The 24004-nt window shown below is 41.9% G+C and overlaps 1 protein-coding gene across 1 annotated transcript in view; it reads left to right on the plus strand.

The window, feature by feature from the left end:
• The window catches only part of TTBK1 (tau tubulin kinase 1), a 133932-nt gene that overhangs the window by 20061 nt on the left and 89867 nt on the right, over window positions 1–24004 (plus strand). Inside the window, exons 3-4 of the mRNA XM_048482559.1 lie at window positions 16388–16535; window positions 18072–18145. Coding sequence (XP_048338516.1) covers window positions 16388–16535; window positions 18072–18145 — 222 coding nt within the window. The remainder of the gene's footprint in view (window positions 1–16387; window positions 16536–18071; window positions 18146–24004) is intronic.

The following is a 24004-nucleotide window of genomic DNA, read 5'->3' on the forward strand; positions in this document are numbered from 1 at the left end:
CAGGAGAGTCTAGGAATCCCAGTGGACCCCTTGATCACATGAGGAATTGGGTTTCTTTGTGTGTAATATGCAAACTGCAGTCTGGCAAGCCTTTCCAAAAAGGTTGATCTGGAGCAGCACAGTGTTAGGGAGGGAACCTTTAACCAGTTCGGTGCTGCCTTTCCCCCCTGCTCTCAGCTTTAGATTCCCGGCCCTCATGGGATTACAAACATATACTCGCCTTTCATAAATGTTTTAAAACTCTTATTCAGGGATGATTGAGAGCAAGGAACAGCATGCAGGGAAAAGGCCCAAGTGCCACTTGTTTGAAACATGCTCTCTGGCAGCAAGCTTTCCTTCCTCAAATAGGATAATCATGCTACCACTCAGATGTGTTTGCGTATTAGCTTGGTCCTTTGTTAGTGTCAGCGTTCATTAGGATGACAACAGTAACTCCAGCTGTGCTTTCCGTACTGTCTTGCTTGAGATTTATGTGCTGCTATCTCATGTTTGAGGCAAGCCCAGCAATGTCCAACTTATGCATCCCTAGAGCATCCAGGAAAATATAATTAAAATAGAATACCAGCGACTGCACCAGATGGTTGCTGAACAGGTGATTTTGCTTGAAACGATAATTGATAGACCAGAAGGGAAGGATACCCCGTGGGAAAGTAAGTAGGTAAAAAAGAAATGTTTCATATTAAATCTGTCGCATAATTTGGACATAAAATGGTAGTATCAGGGTTCAAGTTGATTGCAGCAACTATACCATGCTTTCAAAAATGACTTTGAAATAGTACTGACTATACTACAGGGTTTTGCAATTTCAAAATATTTTTAAAATAAGCTCAATGTACATGGCCAGCTCGACATTCCCAGTGGTATAAGTAAAAAATGATCTGGCATAGGTGCTATTGATTTTGATCGTGTATTGCTGTCCTCCTACACTAATCATGCCAGTATAACATCACTATTTTCTACCTGAGGCAGTGCTTATTGTTTAAAGAAACAGACTTTAATATACAAAAGAAGTGCCTCTGAGAACATATTTTGTCTATCTTTATGTTCATTTTCTTCCCAGAGGGGCTAAAGAGAGAGGCTGAAATATCTTAATGTTTCCATGTTTCTTGTTCAGATTCTGTGGGTTTCAGTTGCACCATCTTCTCTGACTGATTGCCTCTCTTCAGCCTGTGCTAAAGACTTTAGTATGTCTCAGTGTGGCTCCTGCAGGTCTGCCCTTCTCAAAAATTGCTCCTCGCTCTCAAGAATGACAGCTCCTCTCTTTCAAGAATGACTGTCCTCATCCTTCTTTCCACAAGTTCCCAAATCTGCCTGCCAGTGGAGATTCAGCTGATAGAGCAGTGGGAAAGACTAGAACCATTTGATCATTTTGATGCTGAAGGTCCCTGTATAGACTAAGGAAGAGGCAGAGGCAGAAAAGCCTGACTCTGAAGTGTTAATCCCTCACAGAGCCTGAGTGTGTGAGTGACAGGCTGGGTGTGGGTGGAGTTTTTAAGAGTAAGAGCTTTTGACAGGATTTGAAGGAATTCAACTCTCTTTCTAATCCTTCTCCCACACACAGTGTAATTTCCGCTTCTGACTAGAGCATGGTCCCCCTCTGACACAATTTTTGTCAGTTCCTTTAGTTCTACCCACTCTGTCCAGAGTATGAACTAGCTCTGCTCTTAGAACCTGGGCTAGGAATTCTCTCCCTAGAAGTAAAATTCCTTCCTGGCCAGTGGGGTCTCTGTTTCCCCAGTACTCTCTTTTTCCACAAAAACCACAGCTCTCTCACAGACATTTAACAAGCCTGTTCTCCCTGGATCTCAGAGCTGAACTCTTTCTAAAACTCCATGTCAGAAGCAATAACTCCTTCTGAAACTCCACTCACTCCCAGTCACTCACACACTCAGGCACTTTAGAGTCAGGCTATCCTGCCTCTGCCTGCCCCTTAAGTCGATCACAGTCCCCATTGCCTACCTACCCATACTAATGGCTTTACTGGTGCATTCCTCAGCTTGGAATTGAGAGATGTCTTCTAGTGAACCAGACTATTCACAAAAGTAGTTTGAGTTTAACCCTCCTGAGCATTCACAGAGCATGAACCCAACATTCACAAAACAAAGTAATACCTGGGATGTGGTGTCATTTCACCACACTGGCAATCGATGCCCAGAATTGCCCCTCCTGCTCACGTATAGGATACCTTTCATCACAGAACAAATGCATTCTGCGCCATGTGCTTGGAATTAAGAGGTAAGGCTTTATTTCAGGGCAGGAAGCAGAATTTCCATGAAAATATGAGCCTTGATACCTCTTTTTCAAAAATGAAATGTGCCCCCTACACCCTTCACTTCATTTTGAGAAAGATAGTTCAATATTGGGGAGACCTTATAAAGCTTACAGTGATGCTACTGTGGTAGAAGCAGAAGTCAGGTATGCTCCACCAAGCTATTTGGAAGACGGACTGGATAAAAATGTCTACCTGGCTGTAGTACCTACTGGAGCAAGACACCTATACAGTTATCCCTTCCACATCGCTGGAGTTAGGGACGTGGTACCCCCGCAATCTGGAACTCTGTGTAAAATATTTTGGCACTCCCTTTGAACCAGAGAATTAGTCTGATTTTTTTTCTTTTATTGTAAGGTTAAAAAAAGAAATTGTGTGTATTTATGATATTAAAAGATAAAATAAGTTGATATTATATACTACTGTACATATAATTTATGCATTTCTGAGTTTTATGGATTGTCTGCTGGCTTTCACATGTTGTCTGTGGCTTCCGCAAAACTCTCAAAATATTCCCATTTAATTTCTTATGCTGACCCGCCATATATCAAAACCACGATGGGGAAAATTGTGATGTGGAAGGGATAACTGTATTGGATTCAAGTAGGCACAAGACCTCCATAGGGAGAGCATTCCATTCACCCTTCTGTGTAATCCTTAATCCTTCTTCCCTATCATTGGGAGAACAGTAAGATGATTGTGGGCTGAACTGGCTGCACTTCTAACTCTCCAATGGAGAAACAATGAAAAACAATGTTTTCAAGTCCCAGAGTGATCCTCGTTTCAGCACTCACTGGAAAATACTTCATTGTATTTTTTTAAAAAATTATCTGGTTGAAAATCATCCACCTTGTTTGTGTGTCATTGCAAGCTCAAATTATTACATAGGAGCTCAAATTATTATATAGGTGGAAACCTGCAAGAAACTTGCAAGAGCCATTATCCCATTCCTCCTGCTTCTGCTTCCTTTCCTCTTCTCCTACTTCTCTCTGCCTCTCACTCTTCTCTATTGTTACCACTTTTCTGACTCTCTCTCCAATCTGTGTCAGCTACTCTCTGTCTCTTGCTGTCCCCCATTCCCATCACTCTTTTTCTTCTGCTCCCGGCCTCCCATCTGCTTCCCCACTCCAGCAGCAAGAGCAGCTGCAGCAGCAGCAGCAGTAGCTTTCTCAGAATCATAACAGATCTCCAGCTACCCTTCAAATTGCCAGCTCCAGGGTGGGAAATCCCTGAAGATTTTGGGACGGAGTCTTGGAAGGTTAAGGTTTGGGTAGGGAAGCAACCCCAGCAAGGTATAATGCCATATACTCCATCTTCCGAAGCAGCCATTTTCTCTGGGGAATGATCTCTGTCACCCGGAGAGCAGTTGTAATTCTGGGTGATCTCCAGCCTTCGACTGGATGTTGGAAACCCTAGTTTTCCTGGTGGAAATGGCTACTTTGGAGGGTTACATTTATGGCATTATACCCTTCTGAGTTCACTCCCCTCCTCAAATGCCACCCTTCTCAGGCTCCACTCCTCAAATCTCCAGGAATTTCACAAATTGGAGCTGGCAACCCTGTCTCCTTCTCACCGAATTGCCAACTTACTTTTATTTGTGCCCCTGTCTCAAGTTTTCCACACACACACCCCTTGCAGCCTCTACCTTCGAAAACAACAGTCTTTCTCCATAGTGGGGACCAAAGTGGCGTACATTAGTATCATTTCCTCCTTTTTATCTGCACAACTCTGTTTGGTAGGTTAGGCTGAAAGTATGTGACTGGTCCAAAATCACCCACTACAGGCCTCATATTTTAGGCACTGCCTTTCCCCATATTGCCCATGAAGGTCAGATTGTTTCTAAAATGGGAACTTACTTGTGGTCCCCCAACTCGAGGAACAGCAGGCTGGTCTCAACCAGAGCCAGGGTTTTTTTTGGCCTTGGCTCCAGCTTGGTGGAACTCGTTGTCCACTGAAACAAGACCCCTGCAGGACCTTGTCCAGTTTCACAGGGCCTGAAAGACAAGAGATGCTCTGCTGGGTCTTTGGTTGAAGCATCCATCCATTAATATAACATCAGTTGCCAGCCTTCTGAGCACCAACAATTGGAATACTGTTGTAAACACCTGCAATTTAACATGCCGCCTTCTAATTTAATTTGGTCCCTTGGCCTCCTTTAAGATCTAGGATTAGTTTATAGGCTGAAGGGTAATTATCACCATAGTTTTAATGATGATTTTATGTACTGGTTTCTAATTTACTGCAAGCTGCCCTGTGCCCAACTGTGGCAAGAGATGGGAGGAGTATAAGTTTAATAAAATAAAAAAATATTTAAAAATTTAAAAAATATACAAGTGAAAGTAAAAAAGTTTATCAGTAAGTTTCTGGTCAACATCTTCTGGGTATTCTTTCATCAACAGTTTAACACCTTGCTGAATTTCTTGCTTAGATGTTGTCAGATTAGCAAGAAGGGAAAACATTTGTGTAATTTTCACTGTGCACAGGAGCTCTTCTTCTTGAAGTGGCTTCAAGGGCACCTAGTATAGGAATAAAGGATTTAATCCTAAATTTATCTCTTGAAGAAAGTTCATCTAAAGCATCAGGGTGAGGTGCACTTTCGTCATTTCCTTGCCGTTTCCTTACTCCTTGTAGCAGTTCTGTAGTTAACATTTGCCAAGGTGGCTTTTGCTTGTTGCTCAAGCTCATCAAAATCTTCTCTAATGTTGTTTAAAAAATCCTGAAGGGAACTGTACAAACATGCACAAGTTCTCAATAATAGTTCTTATTTCTGAATGGCTTTGCTGCCCTGTGGAAATTTAAAGAGGGACGAGCGCATGGAATAAATTGTGGAATAAAAAAACCCAGACTAATAGCCAATTAGTGTAAACACAACTGCCCCTTTCCAGCTATCAGTATAAGTAATTCTTGTATCTAGAATATTAATACGTGGTTTATAACAAGGTTGGAGTCCTTCTGAAAGGAACTACCCATAGCTTCATACCATCCAGTGAATCTGAGAAGACTGAGCTTTTTCTTCCTTATATGGAATATCCTAACTCTTTAGCTCCCCTAGTGGACTCAGGGTTACACAAGGAAAATCACTGAAGTGTTGTTTAGAGATTACAGTGAATAATGACAGCATGTGTAAGAAAGGCCTATGACAGTGTCAAAAATATTATACACCTTGGCTGGAGGCCCCCTAGATTTTGAGGCCCTAGGCTTCAGGCTGCCAAGCCTATAGATAAATATGGCCCTACCGGTTCTCCAGATTAGAGTCCACAACCCTTAACCAACTACACCATGCTCTGTAGCTTAAAGCTTCAGGTAGTTCTTTTATCATTTCTGGGCTTTTTAAAGCTCTCAATGTTTTTTGTTTATTTTTTGATTTAACACTTTTCTGGAAAACTGTGATCCTTTTCAGATTTGTACGCAGATCTGTCTTGCCTGTTCACAGCTTCAGTCACTGGATTTAAGTATCCAAAGATTTGGCCAACTGCTCTATTAGAATAGAAGATAAAATGCTGAGAAACCGTATTATTCTTTTTATTATGTTTCAGCTTGGCTTTTGCAATCCTGTATTTGTTTTAGGAGTGCTGTACTCTCCTGTCAAGGAGCAACTGTGTCCTAGGTCTGTTTCCTGCATTATATAACAAAATAATGACGACGGCTACCGAGTGTACTCTTGACATCTGGGTCCTCTGGTCAGTCCCAGTTCTGTAAAGGGAGCACATGTAATGCTTAAAAACGAGCACCTATGTGTTGCATTCCCAGCTTATACTCAAGATTTTAAAGCATATGCTACAAAAAGTAATGTGTGCCCTTATTTGTGGCAATTCCATCCCCCCTTCCCCATTTGCTATCTGTCACCTACTGTACATAACCAGCTTGCCGCAAGGGGGAGCTACTGTATGAGTGAACTTAAACCCTATTTGCAATGTTTTGGTGGTCAAATACCTGGGTACAGAAAACAGTTATGAAATAATTAAGAAACAGATACACTGTAGTCTAGTGCTTATGCAGCTACTGTAACTTACTTGAGTTTGATATTTTTAAGGATGAAAGAGAGCATTAGCGTGATTTGGCAATCTATACCATCCATTACTACCTTCCACCACTATCTTAAATACCTCGAGGTATTGTTTTGTATCATGCAGTGATCTTGATGGTTATATTGTTTTCTTCTACTCTCTTCTGTCTTCATTGATTTTATTCCATGGTGAGCCTATAATAATATTTCTTGAATCTCCAGCCACCAGATGCTTTCATTGATTCCTCTATGGCTGCAATTCACTTGCGTCTGTTTTTAGAAAGCAATCCATTCTTGATTTAAAAAAAATACACGAGATGTCAGAGATTAAACTGTGATCATTAATACTTGTGCTACGTAACTGCACCATCTTTCTTATTTGAAATGGTCAAACTTCATCTTCTGGATACTGGTCCTGAAGGCATCTAGATTCTGCTTTTGCAGCACAATTCTAGTGCTGTTCAGATTTTTGTTGTTCACAGTGCTTCCCCTTAGTTGTCTATCCTTTACTTGTTCCTGAGCTCAACCTGGGATTTTATTTTTTCTTGGCATCGTTGCCAGGTTGTAGATGCCCTTGGGATGCCTGGTCAGCCTTGCTTCTCTGCCATGTGCTCTGGTATACTCTTCCTTCGATCTCTTTGAGATAAGAAGTGTGTCGTTGAATGTGCACTGTACCATATATTGTTCAGATTTTGCAGTTTATCTGTACCAAGAATTTGTATATGCTTTGTTGAACTTCTAGCTCCAGCGAAGGAGAAAGCCATAAAATTACTGAAGTTCATTCCTTGACTACCAGAAATCCTACTTCAGCATCCTCTGAGTTTTGTTATTGTTTATCATATTTAAACACCACATTTCAGGCAACTATCTCCTCAAGTGCACATATTTATAACCCTCAAGTTTACAAACAAATAGGTCAAGAATGACAAAAGGAAGGGATGATTATTACTCTCAGAACAAAGTGAGTGTTCAAACCCACCTAATAAGCTGATTTTGTATTCCTCTTGAAAGGGAAGAAGTGCAACCTCCCAATTGTGTTTGGATCTTGTCCTGTAGCAGAGCTGAAAATGATATTTCTCCTTCATTCTGTGCTTGCGCATTTTTGACAGGAGAATGTTAGAACCACAACCTTGGCAACTGTGCATTCCCAGCATGCTGAAATAAACTTGATGCAACGTATTTATGCAATGGATTTGTGCAGTTGCTCAACAAACATTTCACATAACCAGCTTCTGCCTTCGAAGTTGTTAGCAGATAGAAAGTTGATCAACTTTTCAGGTTTGTAAAGAATACTGAGATAATGTTTGAACACTTGTGGAAAGTGCTAAAATCATTTAAGCTCAGCCTACACAATTAGCAGAACAGACTGTAGCACTATTTCTGAATGGTACCACTGTGGATTCAGATTTCAGGTTTGAGTGTTCCTTGAAGCTTGCTACACTAATAAAGCTAGTATAGCCAGAAGGGAGAGTTCTTCTAGGTTGCTCATTTTCTACAGGAATTTGTTATTTTTCATGAGGGGACATTCAAATTTCCAATTTTATCCCACCAGCAGCTTCAAATGATTTCGTCTAGAAATGACTATGCTACATCTTTTGTTACTGTAGACCAATTGGGTCTATTTCTTATTGGCAACTCCAGCAACTCCAGAATGATGAATATCCTTAGCAATCCAACTTTGGGGTCAATTCTGTGTAACTATTGCCATATTTGCAAAAAATGTCTAGGCAGCAGTTATACCACTGAACATTCTATGGAGGCATAGCAGTTTTCCATCAAGTGAGGCCCAGCAGGGCACATGTTTGTTCCTAAAAACCTGGTAGTGCCACCATGTACTCATTACATTTCCATGTAAGGATAGTAAGGATTTATTACCATTACTAATTTATTCTAAGTTTATGATAGTTTGAAGTATTCATGTAACATTAGCTGTGAAAACATCTGGATGTCTTGTAGATGCAGTAGAAACCTGTCATCGCTATTTAAATTGTACTTATTTGGGCCTTCTTCAAATGTTAATGCATTTTCTACAGATAGTTCTCAGGGAAAGCACTTCAGGGTAGGAAGTAACATGAAGGCCCTGTATAGTTTTTCAAAAGTGACAATGATTTGTCTGTTTTGCTGTGCATGGGAGATTAATTTTTAATCAACCCTACGGTGAAGCGTACATTGATGCACTATGATGTACTGGAGATTTCTGTGAATAGAAGGGAGCCAGCCACCCTCCACCAAAGGAAACTATCCCATTCTGCTCCTGAAGGAAAGAGGACCCTTGAGTAAAACATGAGGGGAGTTGGTGAGGTTTATTTTGGGGAAGTATTAAGTGGGAGTGGAGAGAGTATGCCCCCTGTTTCATCCTGAGTGCTGTGGATCCAATCCAGGTAACTCCCTCCACCATTGTGGCTGTTTTTTACAGATAAATAACACATTGTCAGGTGTAGCTTGCTCCAAAGGATATGATGCTGTGTGAGTCTGGACTATAAACTATCAGTAGTTTTCCTAGACAACAAGATTAAAGCATGAAGCTCGCCGGAAAGCAGCATGTATCCTTGAGTCTGACTCCATATCCTGATAACCAATCATCTCATCCAGTCCAAAAATGTCACCAGTTGTCTTTTGGGATTGTTAGTTGATCTTAGTCCGTTATCAGAAGATATGAAAATCTCATTTCAGTATTATGTGTCTCAGTTGGGATTGCCTCATCACTGAACCAGGCTCAATAAATAGTATGCTGTTTTCTTTTAGAAACAGTAACCCGGTCCAAATGCACTGGTCTCTGTATTGCCTAGCCTTGGGATAGCACTCGTGATTTTGTCTCACAATGAGGGAGTGGTAGCAGATTATTTGAATTGTCTTGTAATACTTTCATTCTAAAAAAAAGTTTCCATGTTAATCCCACCTATGATTTCTGTAGCATTTTAAGATGTTCAAAGTACTTCTCATTGGGTTGGATCCAACAAGCAGCCTTCATCCAATTTACGTTGTTCATCCTCCAGTGGAAGAGCCACTGAAATTGGACAAAAGCGTACTAGGCTGGATGAAGGCTTCAAATATTGCTCAGTGGAGTGGGAGGATAGGGTTGGGATCCACCCTGTTATCTCACTCATTGTAGAAATTCTGTAGATTAAATAAGCAGACTGCGAATTTTCAAAGATGACTTATGCGAGTAAAACTGTGTGATTCTTAAGATTTGTAATTAGAATTAATTGCAAAATGAGGCTTTTAAATTGGGGCTGGGATGGAAGTAAATTCTATTCCTTAACGTAATGGTAATTATTCAGATTTTATTATTTGTTTGGAAGTTTAAATTCCGATTTTAATTTTGAGCATTATTCTCCAGTTTGAGAGTTCCTATAAACTGAAAAGAGAGTTATAAATCTTCTCATATCCAGGAGACAAAGAATGGCAGCTCTCACTGGCTGCCATAAGTTCTTTATGTGTAGTTTGGGCCTATGTGTTCCTATCAGCAAGCATGCTAGTAGCTTAAATATTTCTTATTGATTTTATAATTCAAGAGTCTTCCATCTTGGGAATCAGAAAGAATGCTTTATTAGGACATTGTCTTGGTTTATAGTGCCCCATATGTCTGTCTTGGGGACAGCAAGATAATACCACCACTGATCTTTGTCTTCAGTTGTCCATATGTAATGTTAGATCTGAGTGAATTGGAGGGTTTTTCAGAATTTTAACAGCTACAGGGATAATTCATTTGCTTGTTTTACCAAATAACTGAACTAGTATAGTAGCAGAGGCATATGGGGGGGGGGGATGGTGCCTGGAGACAGCCATTCTCTGGGCAACCACCCCTGCTATTTCTGGGGGTGGGGCTCAGGGGGGGTGCCCCCCAAGCCCTGCCCCCCAGGCCTCACCCGCCCTCCCAGCTCTCGGCTCCGGAATCCCAGCTGGCAGTCCCTTCTGCCCTCCCCTCTGGGGAGAGCAGACACAACTGCAAGACTCCGTCCTCGTCTCCTTTGCTTTTATAAGCACAGGGGCGAGGCTTGGGGGTGTGTCCTTGGGCTTCCTTGGCCCTGCCCACATCAATGATGACATGGGCAGGGCCGAGTGTGCTCAAAGATGACGAGGCAGCCGTCTTCCTGGTCACGTGGGGGTGATTTTGCAACACCACGTGACCAGATTAGTGGTGTCTGTGGATGGAGGGTACCCTCCGTCCCTAGGCAGATATGCCACGGTATAGTAGTCATTGTAGATCACAGTAGAATGGTCTGTATGAACCACAGACATATGCAGAAATTTTCTGCACTCCAGATCTTTCCCAATCTTGCTTATTGCTTAGGCAGTCACATTTGATAATAGCAGGGAGCAGGGGCGAATCTAGGCAAACTGGAGCCCGGGGACAAAATCTGAGTTTGGTGCCCCCCCACCCCCACCCCAGGTATGGACGACCACCCCCCCCCCCAACGACCAAACAAAGATTTTTTTCACCCGCCCCCAAAACACCCCCCCCCCCCCACCAAACAAACATGGCTTTCTCCCCACCAACTCTTTCCTAATTGTGTCCTCACACCAACCCTGTGAGGTAGGCTGCTAGCCTGAGAAACAGCTCCAAGCCAGTGCAAGTGGGAATTAACTTTTAAGCATGTAAATCTCTCACAAGTCACCCCCATCTGAAGGTTTACCAAGCAAACGTCAGCATCATCTTCAGTTCTGCTGCTGCTTCTGGGCTCCCTGCTCAACTTGCCTTTTCCTGTGCCTGCTGCCCGGGAGAAGGCTTCTGAGTAATGCCACACTTACTTTAAGGTGAATAAGGCACGCTGGGTCAGAGGGAGGGGAGGCGGAGCTCCCCAGTCCTGCTCCTGGGAGCCCAGTGGGATTTCTCCCCGGGCCCCTGGACACTCCAGGCCACCGTACAGAGTGGGCGGGGCTACGACAGGCACTGGGAGCAGTGCTGCTTCAGTGCCTGCTTGCTAGGGCTTGCTCAATCCCTCGCTGTGTAGGAGGATGTTTTGGCGCCCCCCACGTGACCTCAATCGATGCGCCCGGGGACAAGGGGTACCCCATGTCCCTAGGCAGGAACGCCAGTGGCAGGGAGACAGTAGAGAAATCAATAGTTCTGCCTGTCTGCTTTGTCACTTCTTTTGGCTAATCAGATAATATATGATTGACACCACTCAGGCGCACTATTTGTGTTCATATTTGCCCTTGCTGAACTGTGCTTTCAGCAGTTCTAGATGCACAGATTTTGGGCATCATGAAGTATGTCAACGGATGTTCTGTGAGAGGTATAGATCCTATGAAAGGACACTTCATAAAAGGTTAGATGAGGCTAAGGGCTGACCATGAGCCAAGAAGCAATCCAAAGAAAGTGGCTTGGATAGTTATGTAAGAACTATGAATAAAAGCATGCTTGTGTTATATAATCAGTGTAGAGGAGGATAGGGCATGCTTCCCATCACTCTGGGATAACATGGCAAGGAGCTTATTGGATCTAAGTCCCTCCTTCCTCTTAGGTGCCCAGCTTGACATGGTGAGGAGGTTTGTGTGTGTCAGTGAAGGTGAGAGCAATACCGCAAGGAGTTCAGCCTCTGTCACTGAAGGCACTGAAGGCGGAATGGTCACAACTAAGATATCTGACTAAGATGCATCCACCCTCTTCAGGAATCAATGATCAGGACAGCAAAAGAGAATGGACAATTGCAATGGTGATGGGACTGAAGGAATTCTTGAAGGGTAGCTACTGGGCAGCAGCGGTAGTGGAAATTGACACTGGCAGAACACCTTTCATAGACAATAGCAGTGCCACTTCAGCTAACCGGGTTAGTACTTTGGAGAAAAAGAAATGGCAAACTATTTCTGATCGTCTCTTACCTTAAAAATCTTATGCTGAGACAATCCAAAATGAAAAAAAAACATAGTGCTGGAAGACAGAATATCCAGGTTGAATGGCACTCAGTCAATTACTGAGGACAGCTGACGACAACTTCAAATAGTTATGCTTAATGATGCAACTGGATTAAAGCCCAGGGATATTTTGTTGTTGACATCAATGGTTGCATAAGGAAAGTCCAAAACTGTGTGGCTGAATTAAGGAAGCCATGGCCCTCAGTTTGCAAGACCTGAGCAAGGCAGATAATGATAGGATGTTTTGGAGGTCATTAATTCATAGGGTAGTGGTAGCGAACCTTTGGCACTCCAGATGTTATGGACTACAATTCCCATCAGCCCTGCCAGCATGGCCATGCTGGCAGGGGGGCTGTCCATTATGAATTGTAATTCGAAGTGCCATAAGGAGACCATCACACCACGGTCATAGGGTCACCATCAATTGGAAGTGACTTAATGGCACTGAACACACTCAAATCCTTGTTCTCCAAAACTCTTAGCTCATTCTTTGACCATAGGGAATTTCAGAGCTACTTCATCTTCATCTTTCCTCTTCTTCAGCCTTTCCATGCTAGGGCTACCAATCTCCAGGCAGGGTCTGATGTTCTTCTGGAATTTCAACCTTCTTCAAACTATATAGATCAGTTTACCTGGAAAAACTGGCAACTTTGGAGGGTGAATTCTATAGTATTATACTCCTCCCTTCCTTTCCCTTCCCCTCCCCTCCCCAGGCTTCATCCCCAAATCTCCAGGGATTTCCCAAGCTGGAATAATCCATGTCCATTTTCTGAATCCCTTTCTTTGTTTGCATGTATGCCTTTAGTTGTGAGCAGGTGGTCATGTGTGCTCCATGTTGAGGAAATGGCTCTAGGCAGCTGTAGTGGGAGTGTCACATTCTCTGTCCCCCTCCTCTTGGTTTTGCCAGCAAGGGGAATCAGCCTCTTGATATTTCTACAGTTCTCCTGCTATAACACTCACCTTTGTAGCTTTATTTTTCCTCCTCTGAATCTGACCATCTTGGCAAAGAGGGCCCTGGGACGCTCACGTTCAGCGGCTTTAGTGTTTTCAGCCTGGGTTGGGAATACATTCCTACTAGGTAGATCAAAAGTGCAAGATATAAAACAGTGCTGGATGAACAGCCATATATATTGACTGGGTTATGAAAGCTACATAACAACAGGATAGCCAGTGAGGATGCAGCCCATTTTGACCAATCAATAATGCTAGATATAGTTGAGCTAGTCAAATTGAAGTGCTGCCTGATGTCCACTCTTTCCATGCCATTGTCGATCTTTTAGCTACCCATTAATGAGTTCAAGCTTTTGTCTTTCAGCCTGCTTTAGGTGGATCTTTCAGCTATTGTTTTGGTGCTACAGTCTTACAGAGTTGATGAAAAATCCTGATACACCCTTGAAGGATGTCATGCAAAATTATTCACCCTGCTCTCTAGATTTCCCCTAAAATCATATTGTTTCATGTTTGGAATTTATATTACCATATATACTCGTGTATAAGTCAACCCGCATATAAATCGAGGCACCTAATTTTACCACAAAAAACTGGGAAAACTTATTGACTTCGCGTGTGAGTGCTCAGGGTGGGAAAATGCAGCAGCTACTGGTAAAACTTCGTAATAAAACCAAACATCCACCAAACCTGGTTGGTATCAGTAGATATTGAGTCCTGATGATCAATTCAGGGAAGAGGTGAAGTTGTTCAGTGGGAATCCAAAGTTATGGACTCTCAAAATGTAGCCCCATCTACTAGTAGCTCCCATTGGAAACAATGGGGGATGGGGGCACCCCCTTTGGGGGTCCATAACTTTGGATCCCCTGAACCAAACGTTACCAAACTGAATATATCATCAGGAGAGTTTTCTTGAAAATTCCCCTGCAATTTTGATGCTGTTAGTTCAAAAAACTTCATCCCTGGCGAGTCAATAAAGTAAAAAAATCCTAAAATATTTTTAAAAATACACCTGACTTGCGTATAAGTCGAGGGGGGCTTTTTCAGCACAAAAAAAAATTCTACTTATATGCGAGTATATACGGTACAAACATTCTAATTCAGTGTGTGGATCTTCAGATTTTAGTGTAGAGATCAACAGCTAGCAATTGTTGGAGAATGTCCAATGGCCATCTGGGATATCGCCACATATTTCAATAGTTGTAACTTCGTCAGGCCCTTCTAACCGGATGCTCCAGTTGCATTCTTCAGAAAGTCTTCTTAGTGCTGCCCTCTCTTAGGAATGCTGCATTTGATGGAGGGACAGATTAGGTTGTATTTTAATCTATGTTATTTTTTAACCTCCCTCTTGTTTTTAATCCTTGATTAATTTGTATTGATTTTAATTTTTGGTGCTTGTTTTTGTTTTGATAATTATGCCTTGTGTTCTTATAACTTGTTGCTATGTTGAGTCTAAGGATAGGTGGGATATAATTGCTTTAAATAAATAAATAAATGAACGCGATAATGGTGGTGCTATTTTGCAAAATCCCTTTGTTCTAATTAACTCACGTTATTTTTTGGAGATAGCTCAAGTAGTAATTTATATGTCTCAATATCCCCCCAAATAGGCAAAACTTGTAAATATTGGTCAGGTCTCTTTTTAAGCTTCTGTAATGCACAACAAAGTTTTGAGTGGCCTTTTTAGCCATTACTCATAAGCCACCTTTCCCACATCTTTCAGTAGGGATGGAACTATGGAGAATGGCACCTGAGGTAAGCACTGAAATTGTGTTCTGTCCCTGTCCAGACCTTCTCAGTAGCGCCTCCAGCTGTGCTCTTCTCAGAAGCCAAGCTGACTAGGAACCACTCCTTTAGTTAACAGCTAGGGTTGCTCACAAGTCATGCCCCCCCAGCACCCCTGCCCCCCCCCACCTGGACTGCACTGCAGGGTGCCACTGCAGGGTGCCATGGCTGTTCCTTCCAGTCTCCTGGAGTGCAAAGCAGAGCAGCTCACCTGAACTGAAATGTGGCCTGCTGCCACACCGGACGGTGACGCGCCGGACGGTCGCAGGGAAGGTAAGTCGACGGGTGGGAATGGCGCCTTCCAGCTGCTGTCAGCCGCGATGGTAGTTGCCTGCGAAGCTCACCATCAGAACGCTTCAGGGCTACAATTCCCATCAGCCCCTACCAGCATGGCCAATTGGCCATGCTGACAGAGGCTGATGGGAATTGTAGTTCCTGAACATCTGGAGAGCCGCAGGTTCCCTACCCCTGCCCCAAAACCTCGCTCGGGGAGCGAGGTGGGAAAATGGCTGCTTTGCGTCGCTGGGGAGGAGCGAGGGCGGTGCGGCTGCAAAGCAGCTGCGCCTCCCATGCGAACAGCTCCCTAGGGAGCTTTTTTGCCGTCCCTAGGGTGCTGTATAAGGCCCATGCGGAAAGGGTCTTAGTCTCTGAGACTCTGAGCGTGAGCATCAGCACCTTGAACTGAATTTAGAAGCTAACCAGTTTAGTTGCCATTCATCAAAGACCTGTGTGTTCTGTCATATTAAATGTACATAGCATATTGGATCATAATGGGCATCCCAGATCTCATTTCCAGAACTGTATCATTTCTGTGCTGAAAATGAATGCCGTATCATTACGTTTGTAATGGTATTTTATATTAGTATATCAAGGCTATAAAAAAAATTTGTGGTCACTCAGAAGGGATATCTGTAGTCATCTAGAATATTTATGTTGCAATTATCCAATAGCTAATGAGAAAAGTGAAAAAGAAACCACTTAAGTCTAGTCACTTAAAGGATTTTCTGGCACATAATGACTGTGTTCTTACATTTTAGTAATCTCCTTGGAGTTTCAAATCCTAGACCCAGTGCTTACAATTTTTCATGTCTTGATGTGGTAAAATCAACCTGCTTTTACTTTTAGAAGGTTTGCAAGGACATGTTGATTCACAATTTGAAGAACTGTTGAAACAATATCCTGCTGTGTTGGAAATTGCAGAGTTGTTCCTTTTGTTCTGTCAAGTTAAACCTGGCCGTTTAGTAATAGTAATTCTGCATTCCACCAAAACAACGTGCATTCTTCTCAAATGATGTTATGACACTGGCACCCATAGTGAACAGTCAGGGCTTGCATACTTCTAATTTGCAAACATGTTTGGTTTGAGTTTTTAGGGCTATATGTTTGACATCCTTCAGCCGTCTCCAGCCATAATGGTTGTATGAACTGGATTTCAGCCTTATGACCAGGGTAAATTTAATTCTTAGCTCTAAGTCAGACAAATAATCTGATTTCCATCTGATGTTTTGGGTTCTGTCTAGCTGAAGAAGATTGGTGGTGGCGGCTTTGGGGAGATTTATGAGGCAATGGATCTCTTGACCCGTGAGAATGTGGCCTTGAAAGTGGAGTCAGCTCAGCAGCCGAAGCAAGTCCTTAAGATGGAGGTAGCTGTACTAAAAAAGCTACAAGGTAAGAGACCAACTTCCTCTGGACAGCTCTCTCATCCTGTCCACCTTCTGTATTCTATTTTCTGTTGAAGCTTTTGACAAATAAGGCTATGTCCAAAAATATTGCTATTTTCTGTCCTGCTGCTTCTCACATGTAGAGGCATTTTCCACCTTGAGAAATACAGTGAACACTTTCTAGCTCGGCATGAAGGAGGTGCTTGTAGAACCAAGGGCCTGAAATGAGAACTACTTTCCAAAAAGTAGTTCAAATTTTTATTTTGTGGATTGAGATTGATATTTTAAAACATTTGTATGCTACCTTTTCAGAAACCCTCTTGAAGTAGCTCACAAAATAAAAGATACAATAGTTAAAATGAACAACCATTAAAAATCGGCTAATAAAACCAACAAGCTTGAAAACACAGTCATTGCAGTCCAGATAGGAAGAGTACTTCAGCCATTGATGGCCCCTAATTAGTATAAGAGTGTAAGAATTGTCCTTCTGGAACAGACCACAGTCTATGCAGTCCATTTGATTCTACCAGTAGCCTGTTGAATAATTTTAGGGTGCTCTAAAGCACAGCACAATTTAGATACCTTCCCTTCTTTTTTGTGATTGCAGTTTGGTTTTCAGGTGTATCCTGTCTCTGATTGTGGAGGTTCTAGTTAATTGTTATTTATTTATTTATTTATTTATTTTATTAAATTTCTATACCGCCCTTCTCCGAAGGGCTCAGGGCGGAGTCCATCATTCAAATAACAGTTAAAATCCATTTCACCCCAATCCCAGTTAAAACCATATACAAATTATGATTAATAGCCATTAAATGACTTGGTCTTTTTGGATTTGGAAATCCTTTTGTACAGCTGTTGAAGGCACTGTGCATTTTTTACTTCTTGGGAAAATAAATTTTATAAATTAACCATGTATTTCGTGAAGCAGTACTGCATGGTATATCTCAGAGGGTGCTCTCAACTGACATGAGATTGTGATGGGATGTCGGGGCAGAATATGGTACACGTAGACCCCAACCGATGTGCAGACAATGTCTGGTGGCAGAAATTTAGGGAGAATGATGATTCAAAGCTGTTTTCTTTCAAGTGAGTGAGGGCTAACTTTCCATGTTGGCTTTATGTTGGCTATAATGCTCCAGTGATCAAATGCAGTAGCTTTCAAATTTTCTACCTCCTACAATCCTTACTGATATCATTTTTACTACTGAGGGAACCATGCCTATTGTAGAGGATGCAGGGACATGTCTAGGATGCTTGCTCAGTTCGTAAGAGACATCTGGCCAGGTTTTTTGGGCCTTGTTCCCTCACGTTAACTGAACCTTACTGTGGGATATACCCAGCACGTTTTTCAAATACTTCTTGTAGGAGAAATTCAGTAATGCACATGCAAGCTTCAGGTAAGTATGTCTGCCAATACTGATCTTTTCATCGAGGAACTCCTGAGTTCTCAGGAACACAATTTGAAAATCACTGTGATAATGGCTATGAGCTAATTAGATTTTAATTGATTGCATATCACAATACTCGTCTTTCCTTTTGGCAGGGAAAGATCATGTATGCCGATTTATAGGCTGTGGAAGGAATGAAAAGTTTAACTACGTTGTTATGCAGCTTCAGGTGAGTCCTACTGCATTCTCTCTCTCTCTCTCTCTCTCCCCCGCCCCCCAATGGTTCCAGAAAAGCATCTTTGAAGTTGTTGTTGATAACCAGGAATTAATTCCTAGTGATTGTGTTTATGGACTCAGGTGAAATAATTTGGAGAGTTCAAGGATCTCTTTCTTTTTGCCAGGCAGGAGAGTTGAAGCACACACGCAGAGGACTTGGGGAAAGGTGGGAGATGGTTAGAAGCTGGGAGGGTGACTCTTATCTCCACAGGCATTGTGCAGAAATAATGGCAGTCTGTCAAGATGTGTGGTTCTTTCTGCTGCTGGTGGTGTTGCGTTTTTACAATTAAAGAAAACAAAAAAAACTGCATTTATTTTTTCCTCCTAAATAATGAAGCTCTGAGGGAAGGAGAAAAGGTTTTTGGTATCATTTGGAGAGATAATGTATAGTAGTTACTTGAAATCAGCATTTCAGCGTTCTCTGAAAGCTGGTTAGGTAAAAGCACCTGTTCACTTTTGAACTTGACTTGGCACACTGAATCTTCTTTTTTTTGGATTGTTGTGCTATTGAGTAATAGCAGGCCAGAGATTGGGTTTATATTGTGTGTAGTTTTGTGCCTTGATGATGATGGGATGAAGCATTGATCAGGCCATTTCTTAATGTGACAAAACTCAACTTTCATGATAACAGTGGCCGTGGAGCTTCATGGGGCTCTTTGACACGCTTGCTGTGGCTTCTCCCTAGTGCAGCACACTCCTTGTGCTCCAGATGATCATTGCCCAATAAGGCTTGTGGTTGATGGGTGGTTCTCCAGCTGCTGCTGGAGGGATTGGAGGATGAGCAAGCTGTGAGCCTCCCTGAGCACTTGGCATCATTCCAGGACTGTCAGTAATAGACCTGTCATATTCAATAGACTCTCCCCCTTCAGCAGCTGTTCCCTCATTCCAGCACTGGGGACTCTACTGGGAGAGCATTCTGATGTCAGAGGAGAGAGAGAGAGAGAGAGAGAGAGTAAAACCATCACACTAGCCACCCAAGGAAAGAATAACCTGGCTATAATGGGGGTGGTGGAGGTTTTACTCTGGTATTTCCCTGGGCACCTTGGTAATATCACTATCTCACCTGACCTGGTGTGACTCAGGCTAAGGTCAAGGAAAGAAGGAATCTTTTCTCTTCACTCAAGATACACAACAGGTGGCCAAGGTTCAATAGTAGTGGGGAGAGATAACCTTATGTGTGCAGAGGTACTCAGGGAATTAAAAAAGTTTTAGATACATACAATAATATAAGGTATAATTATTGGTATTGGATGTCTGTATTTGGTAGAATGGTGCACAGTAGTCATGTGGCTCTTTTGATTGCTGGTGGCTCTTCATGAGCATGCAGTGAGTGTACCTCCATTTCTCTGCTTGTTTCCTTCAATAAGGACAGGACCGATTTTAAACCTGAATGGTAATTTCTGAGTTTCCTATTAAAGTTTTTTCATATGGCTTTCTTCTTCTAACATGACTGTGACTCTTCTCTGAATCCCTTCTGAGTGAAAATGAACCACTTAGTACTAAGTGCAGCGCTCTAAGGATGGTATGACTACGGTTGTCTAAGACACTTCAACACAGAATGATCCAAGGACTGTGTTCCTCACCCCGATAAAAATATTAATATGCCATGTCAGAGAATGTGCTGCTCCCTAAGAGCACTCACAGTATTCCTCTTGAAGTAACCACTTCACTCTTCTTCAAAGGATAACAAATCATGGCTGGGCTTTTACCAAGGAGATAGCATCTGTTCTTCGTACAGTGGGATCAGTCCATAAGTCTGTGAAGGGTGACTGCAGTGTGCCATCCTGCACAGTTGCTGGAATGCTGGTGGTGGAGGTGATGAAATCAGGCTCAGTAGTCTGTTCAGTTTTAGAAAAAGTAAACATATTTGCAGTACAATCTGGAGGAATGATGACTACTGATTTCTACAGATTTTAGTGACCAAGGATTCTTGCCGCTAGATGTGGAAATTTCAGGGATCTTATTTTGCTCCTCGCATCCCGTAGGACAGCACAAGTTCTCCACCTAATTCCCTCAAAATCAGCAGGTAACACTCTGCATCATTTCCAGATAGCTCTAATGGAGTCCTCTGTCTAATGCAGTGGGACAGATTTATATAGAAAGATTTATGAGCTCTCAAAGCTAGTAAACTGAAAAGGAAGAGGGAAATGATGATTTCTCCAAACTATTTGCAGGAATAATAACAGTTATTCAAGTAGAGCAGGAAATGGGTTCTCAAGCAGATGATGCAGTTTTATTTCAGTAAATTGAACTGTTCATTTTAAAGTGTTAAAGGTTCACATGGCCATATAGCCAATGAGTTTCCAAGATGAATGTGAAAATGGAACAGTGATATGCTAATTGTGCAGGTTTGTCTTCTGGAAACTTTCATAGTGTGGTCCACTTCTGTTTTCTGTGATGACAGTTCAGAAAATTGAATTGCCTTTTCAGCTCTTGGTAGACTTGCACAACCAAGGCAACAGTAATTTTTCTCAGCAGCAAGATAATTGGAATTGGTGTTTGCTGTACTGGAGTTTGATACTCAGCCCATTGCCTTGTACTGGTAGACAACCAACAGACTGTCTGCCTTAGTGGTCTGAACCCTGATGATGGTAAAAGAAGTATGGATCTCCAAAAATAATGAGACCAGTCACTACACAACTTTGCCACAATTGGGAGCTGCTGAACTAACTGAGACCATTATGAAGTGCCTAGAAGCGGGATGAGATGTTAAGCTAGCAAATAGAAGTTGACAATAGAAGGAGCAGCAGTGGCGTAGGAGGTTAAGAGCTCATGTATCTAATCTGGAGGAACCGGGTTTGATTCCCCGCTCTGCCGCCTGAGCTGTGGAGGCTTATCTGGGGAATTCAGATTAGCCCGTGCACTCCCACACACGCCAGCTGGGTGACCTTGGGCTAGTCACAGCTTCTCGGAGCTCTCTCAGCCCCACCTACCTCACAGGGTGTTTGTTGTGAGGGGGGATGGGCAAAGAGATTGTAAGCCCCTTTGAGTCTCCTGCAGGAGAGAAAGGGGGGATTTAAATCCAAAAAAAATGTTGGGGAGGGGTCATAGCTTGGCAGTAGAGCATCTTTGTGGCATGCAGAAAGTCCTGGGTTCAAGGATCAGGTAATAAGTAATTCAAAAGGTCTTTTCCAGAGATCCAGGAGAGTCCCTCTAGTCTGACCGGACAGTGTTGACTTGAGCTTGTTGAACCAAGGGTCAAATAAAGCAGTTTCATGTGTCTGAGAATTTGGCAGCCCAGGATCCAAGCATCATATCTCTTCTGAACATACTGCACACATCTGTGCTCAACCTGCTGAGCTATTTCTTTCCCCCACTGATTGTCTTCAACCCCCAGTCACCTAGTTCTGATGCCCTCTACTGGCTGCTGATAGTCAATCAAGGCTGCCTTTCAAGTGAGCCATTTTGGGTTATCGAGAGGTCTTCCATCCTGTACTGACATGTAAAGCAGAAAACATAACCAAGGACTCAAGAAGAGGAAAATCTCTTCTCTGTGATTCAAAATGCAAATGAATATCTATCTCCAGGCCCACTTATGTTTCACTACCTCTTTTTCTGGGCTCTGACATTTGAATGATGATTATCTGAACACCCACATTGGGATAGAGTCATAACTATAATAAATAAGAATCCAGTTGTATAATTGTGACAGACAGTCCACCTGGTTTTTCAGTCCTGTTTGAATCCTGTTTGCAAGTCACAGAAGCCGGCAGTTGTTTTTTTCAGTCTTCACATTTCTTTGGATCTGTGCAGGACCAAAGTTTTGACAAGAAAAATGCCCACCTTCAGTGCATTTAAGTAGTATCCTCCAGGTGACTGGTGGGTGGTTGCAAGAAATAGACTGGGGATCTCTCTCTTAGGACCATGGGCCACAGGCTTGAATATGCCTCCCTGATATGCAGTTCCGCAATACATTCGTGTGCAACTTTATTGCCTTAGAAAAGTCGGTTTCAGGGCTTTATAAATTGTACGTGCAGTGGAACCCTTCTCTTAACGGGATTTGCATTTTTGTCAGTCAATATCATTTCCCCTTTCTGTACAATACATTGTGCAGATGCTTACCTAGTATTATTTAGACAGTGTATGTGAAATTGCCTTGCATGTCCAAAGTGGTGGCTGATAACTTTGCATTTGTGATAGAACAATCACAAATCAACACCATGGTAAGAAAAAAGTTTCATATCAAATTTGTAATAATAAGGTAATGAGGTATAGTTCGTTGTCTGCATGTGTGAACCAGTTCTAAGATTAGTAATGACCCTGCTTAGGAAAATACATTCAATGTGCAAGTCTATATGGTGCACACAGCACAGTATTATTACCCTCTGCAAGGCAAATATTCTGTTCCGCGTGAATAGCTGAGTCTGTGTGCAAAAGAATCTTTCTGTATGAGATGTGGATCAGCAACTTTTAAATATAAATGTGGATGCAGCGGAAGGATTGGAGCTTATGAGTCACGTGGAAGCCACTCATAGTGGCTCATTTTTCTTCCCTTCCTTCCCTTATCAATCCTTACAAAATTCCCCAAAAGCCAGTGCTAGGCATCAGGGGAGGATGCAGTGAAGACGGAAAATGGAGCAAAATCACTCCTTCCTTTGGAGCTGTACTTCTGCAAATAGAAGAGAAAAGTAATGTTGAGTTTGCCTGTCTGCCCTGGTTCACTGCAGCCATTGGGTATAGTGGGGTTTGCCTTTAAGTACCCCTAAACCACAGCCTTGGGGACTGCTAGAGGAAGGTAAAGAGGGACATCGTTCTATAAAATAGGATCTAACCTTATATATTTTTGTAGTCGGAGACTGGGACAAAACAGTGGTATTTTGAGTTAAATAGAGCTGTTGCAAATGACTCTGCTTAAAATGTTTTGGTTCTGAGCATTAGAAACAACAGATAGGAAAGATGACACTTTTTATTGAATTTGCTTAGACTGAATAGTGCATACAGCCTTCTAAATTCTCTTGGGGACCAGGTCAAATGAGGAGAAATCAAGTGTTGCCAATATCAGCAAGTCTGATTATTGGATGGTGGATTTTAAAGATGCATCTTCATTTGCTTTTTTTTTGGGGGGGGGGGGGGGTTAGTGCTCTGACTGTAAAAAATTGGATACTGCATTTTTAATTAGGATTCAATTTATGATATGTGGTTAGTCAGAAAGCAGATACTATTTTGGAATTAGATGAAAATATATGGCGAGGTTCTCTTTTGGCAGAAAGAGTAACTATAATGGCCAAGATGAGAAGAGGAGGGGTTAGAGTGAAAGTCCACTGACTGAGGTTTGAACATGTTATGCTTTTATTATTATTTATTTTGATAGATATCAACAGAACAGAATAGAAAATAATAAAAGAAAAGAAAATAACACTAACAACCATATCCATCAAATTGCAATTGCATTCCAAGACAAAAAGAAAATATAATACATTAAACAGTGATATAATAAGCAATAAACTATAAATGATTACAATAGTTATGAACAATAAATTATAACAATGGGCACTAAATAGTGATTATCCAGAAGTCATAAAATGCCCTATATAATAAATAAACCCAATACTGATGTTCAACAATATTATAAATTATAATGAAATAAATATATATAAATATATATAAATTTTTGTAATAAAATTATTATTAATTTCTAAAAATGTTCCCCACATATTAAATTGAATTAATCTGTTATGATCATCTTCCCATACTACAGTTATATGTCCTCTGCTTTTCAATACAATATATTAGGAATGCTATTAATAATTCGTATATATCCTTCTTGTTTTTTAGAAATAGTATAAATAAGATATTATTCATTTGTCTTGAA

The sequence above is a fragment of the Sphaerodactylus townsendi genome, linkage group LG01 (assembly GCF_021028975.2).
Source record: "Sphaerodactylus townsendi isolate TG3544 linkage group LG01, MPM_Stown_v2.3, whole genome shotgun sequence".
In the NCBI taxonomy this organism is placed as follows: domain Eukaryota; kingdom Metazoa; phylum Chordata; class Lepidosauria; order Squamata; family Sphaerodactylidae; genus Sphaerodactylus; species Sphaerodactylus townsendi.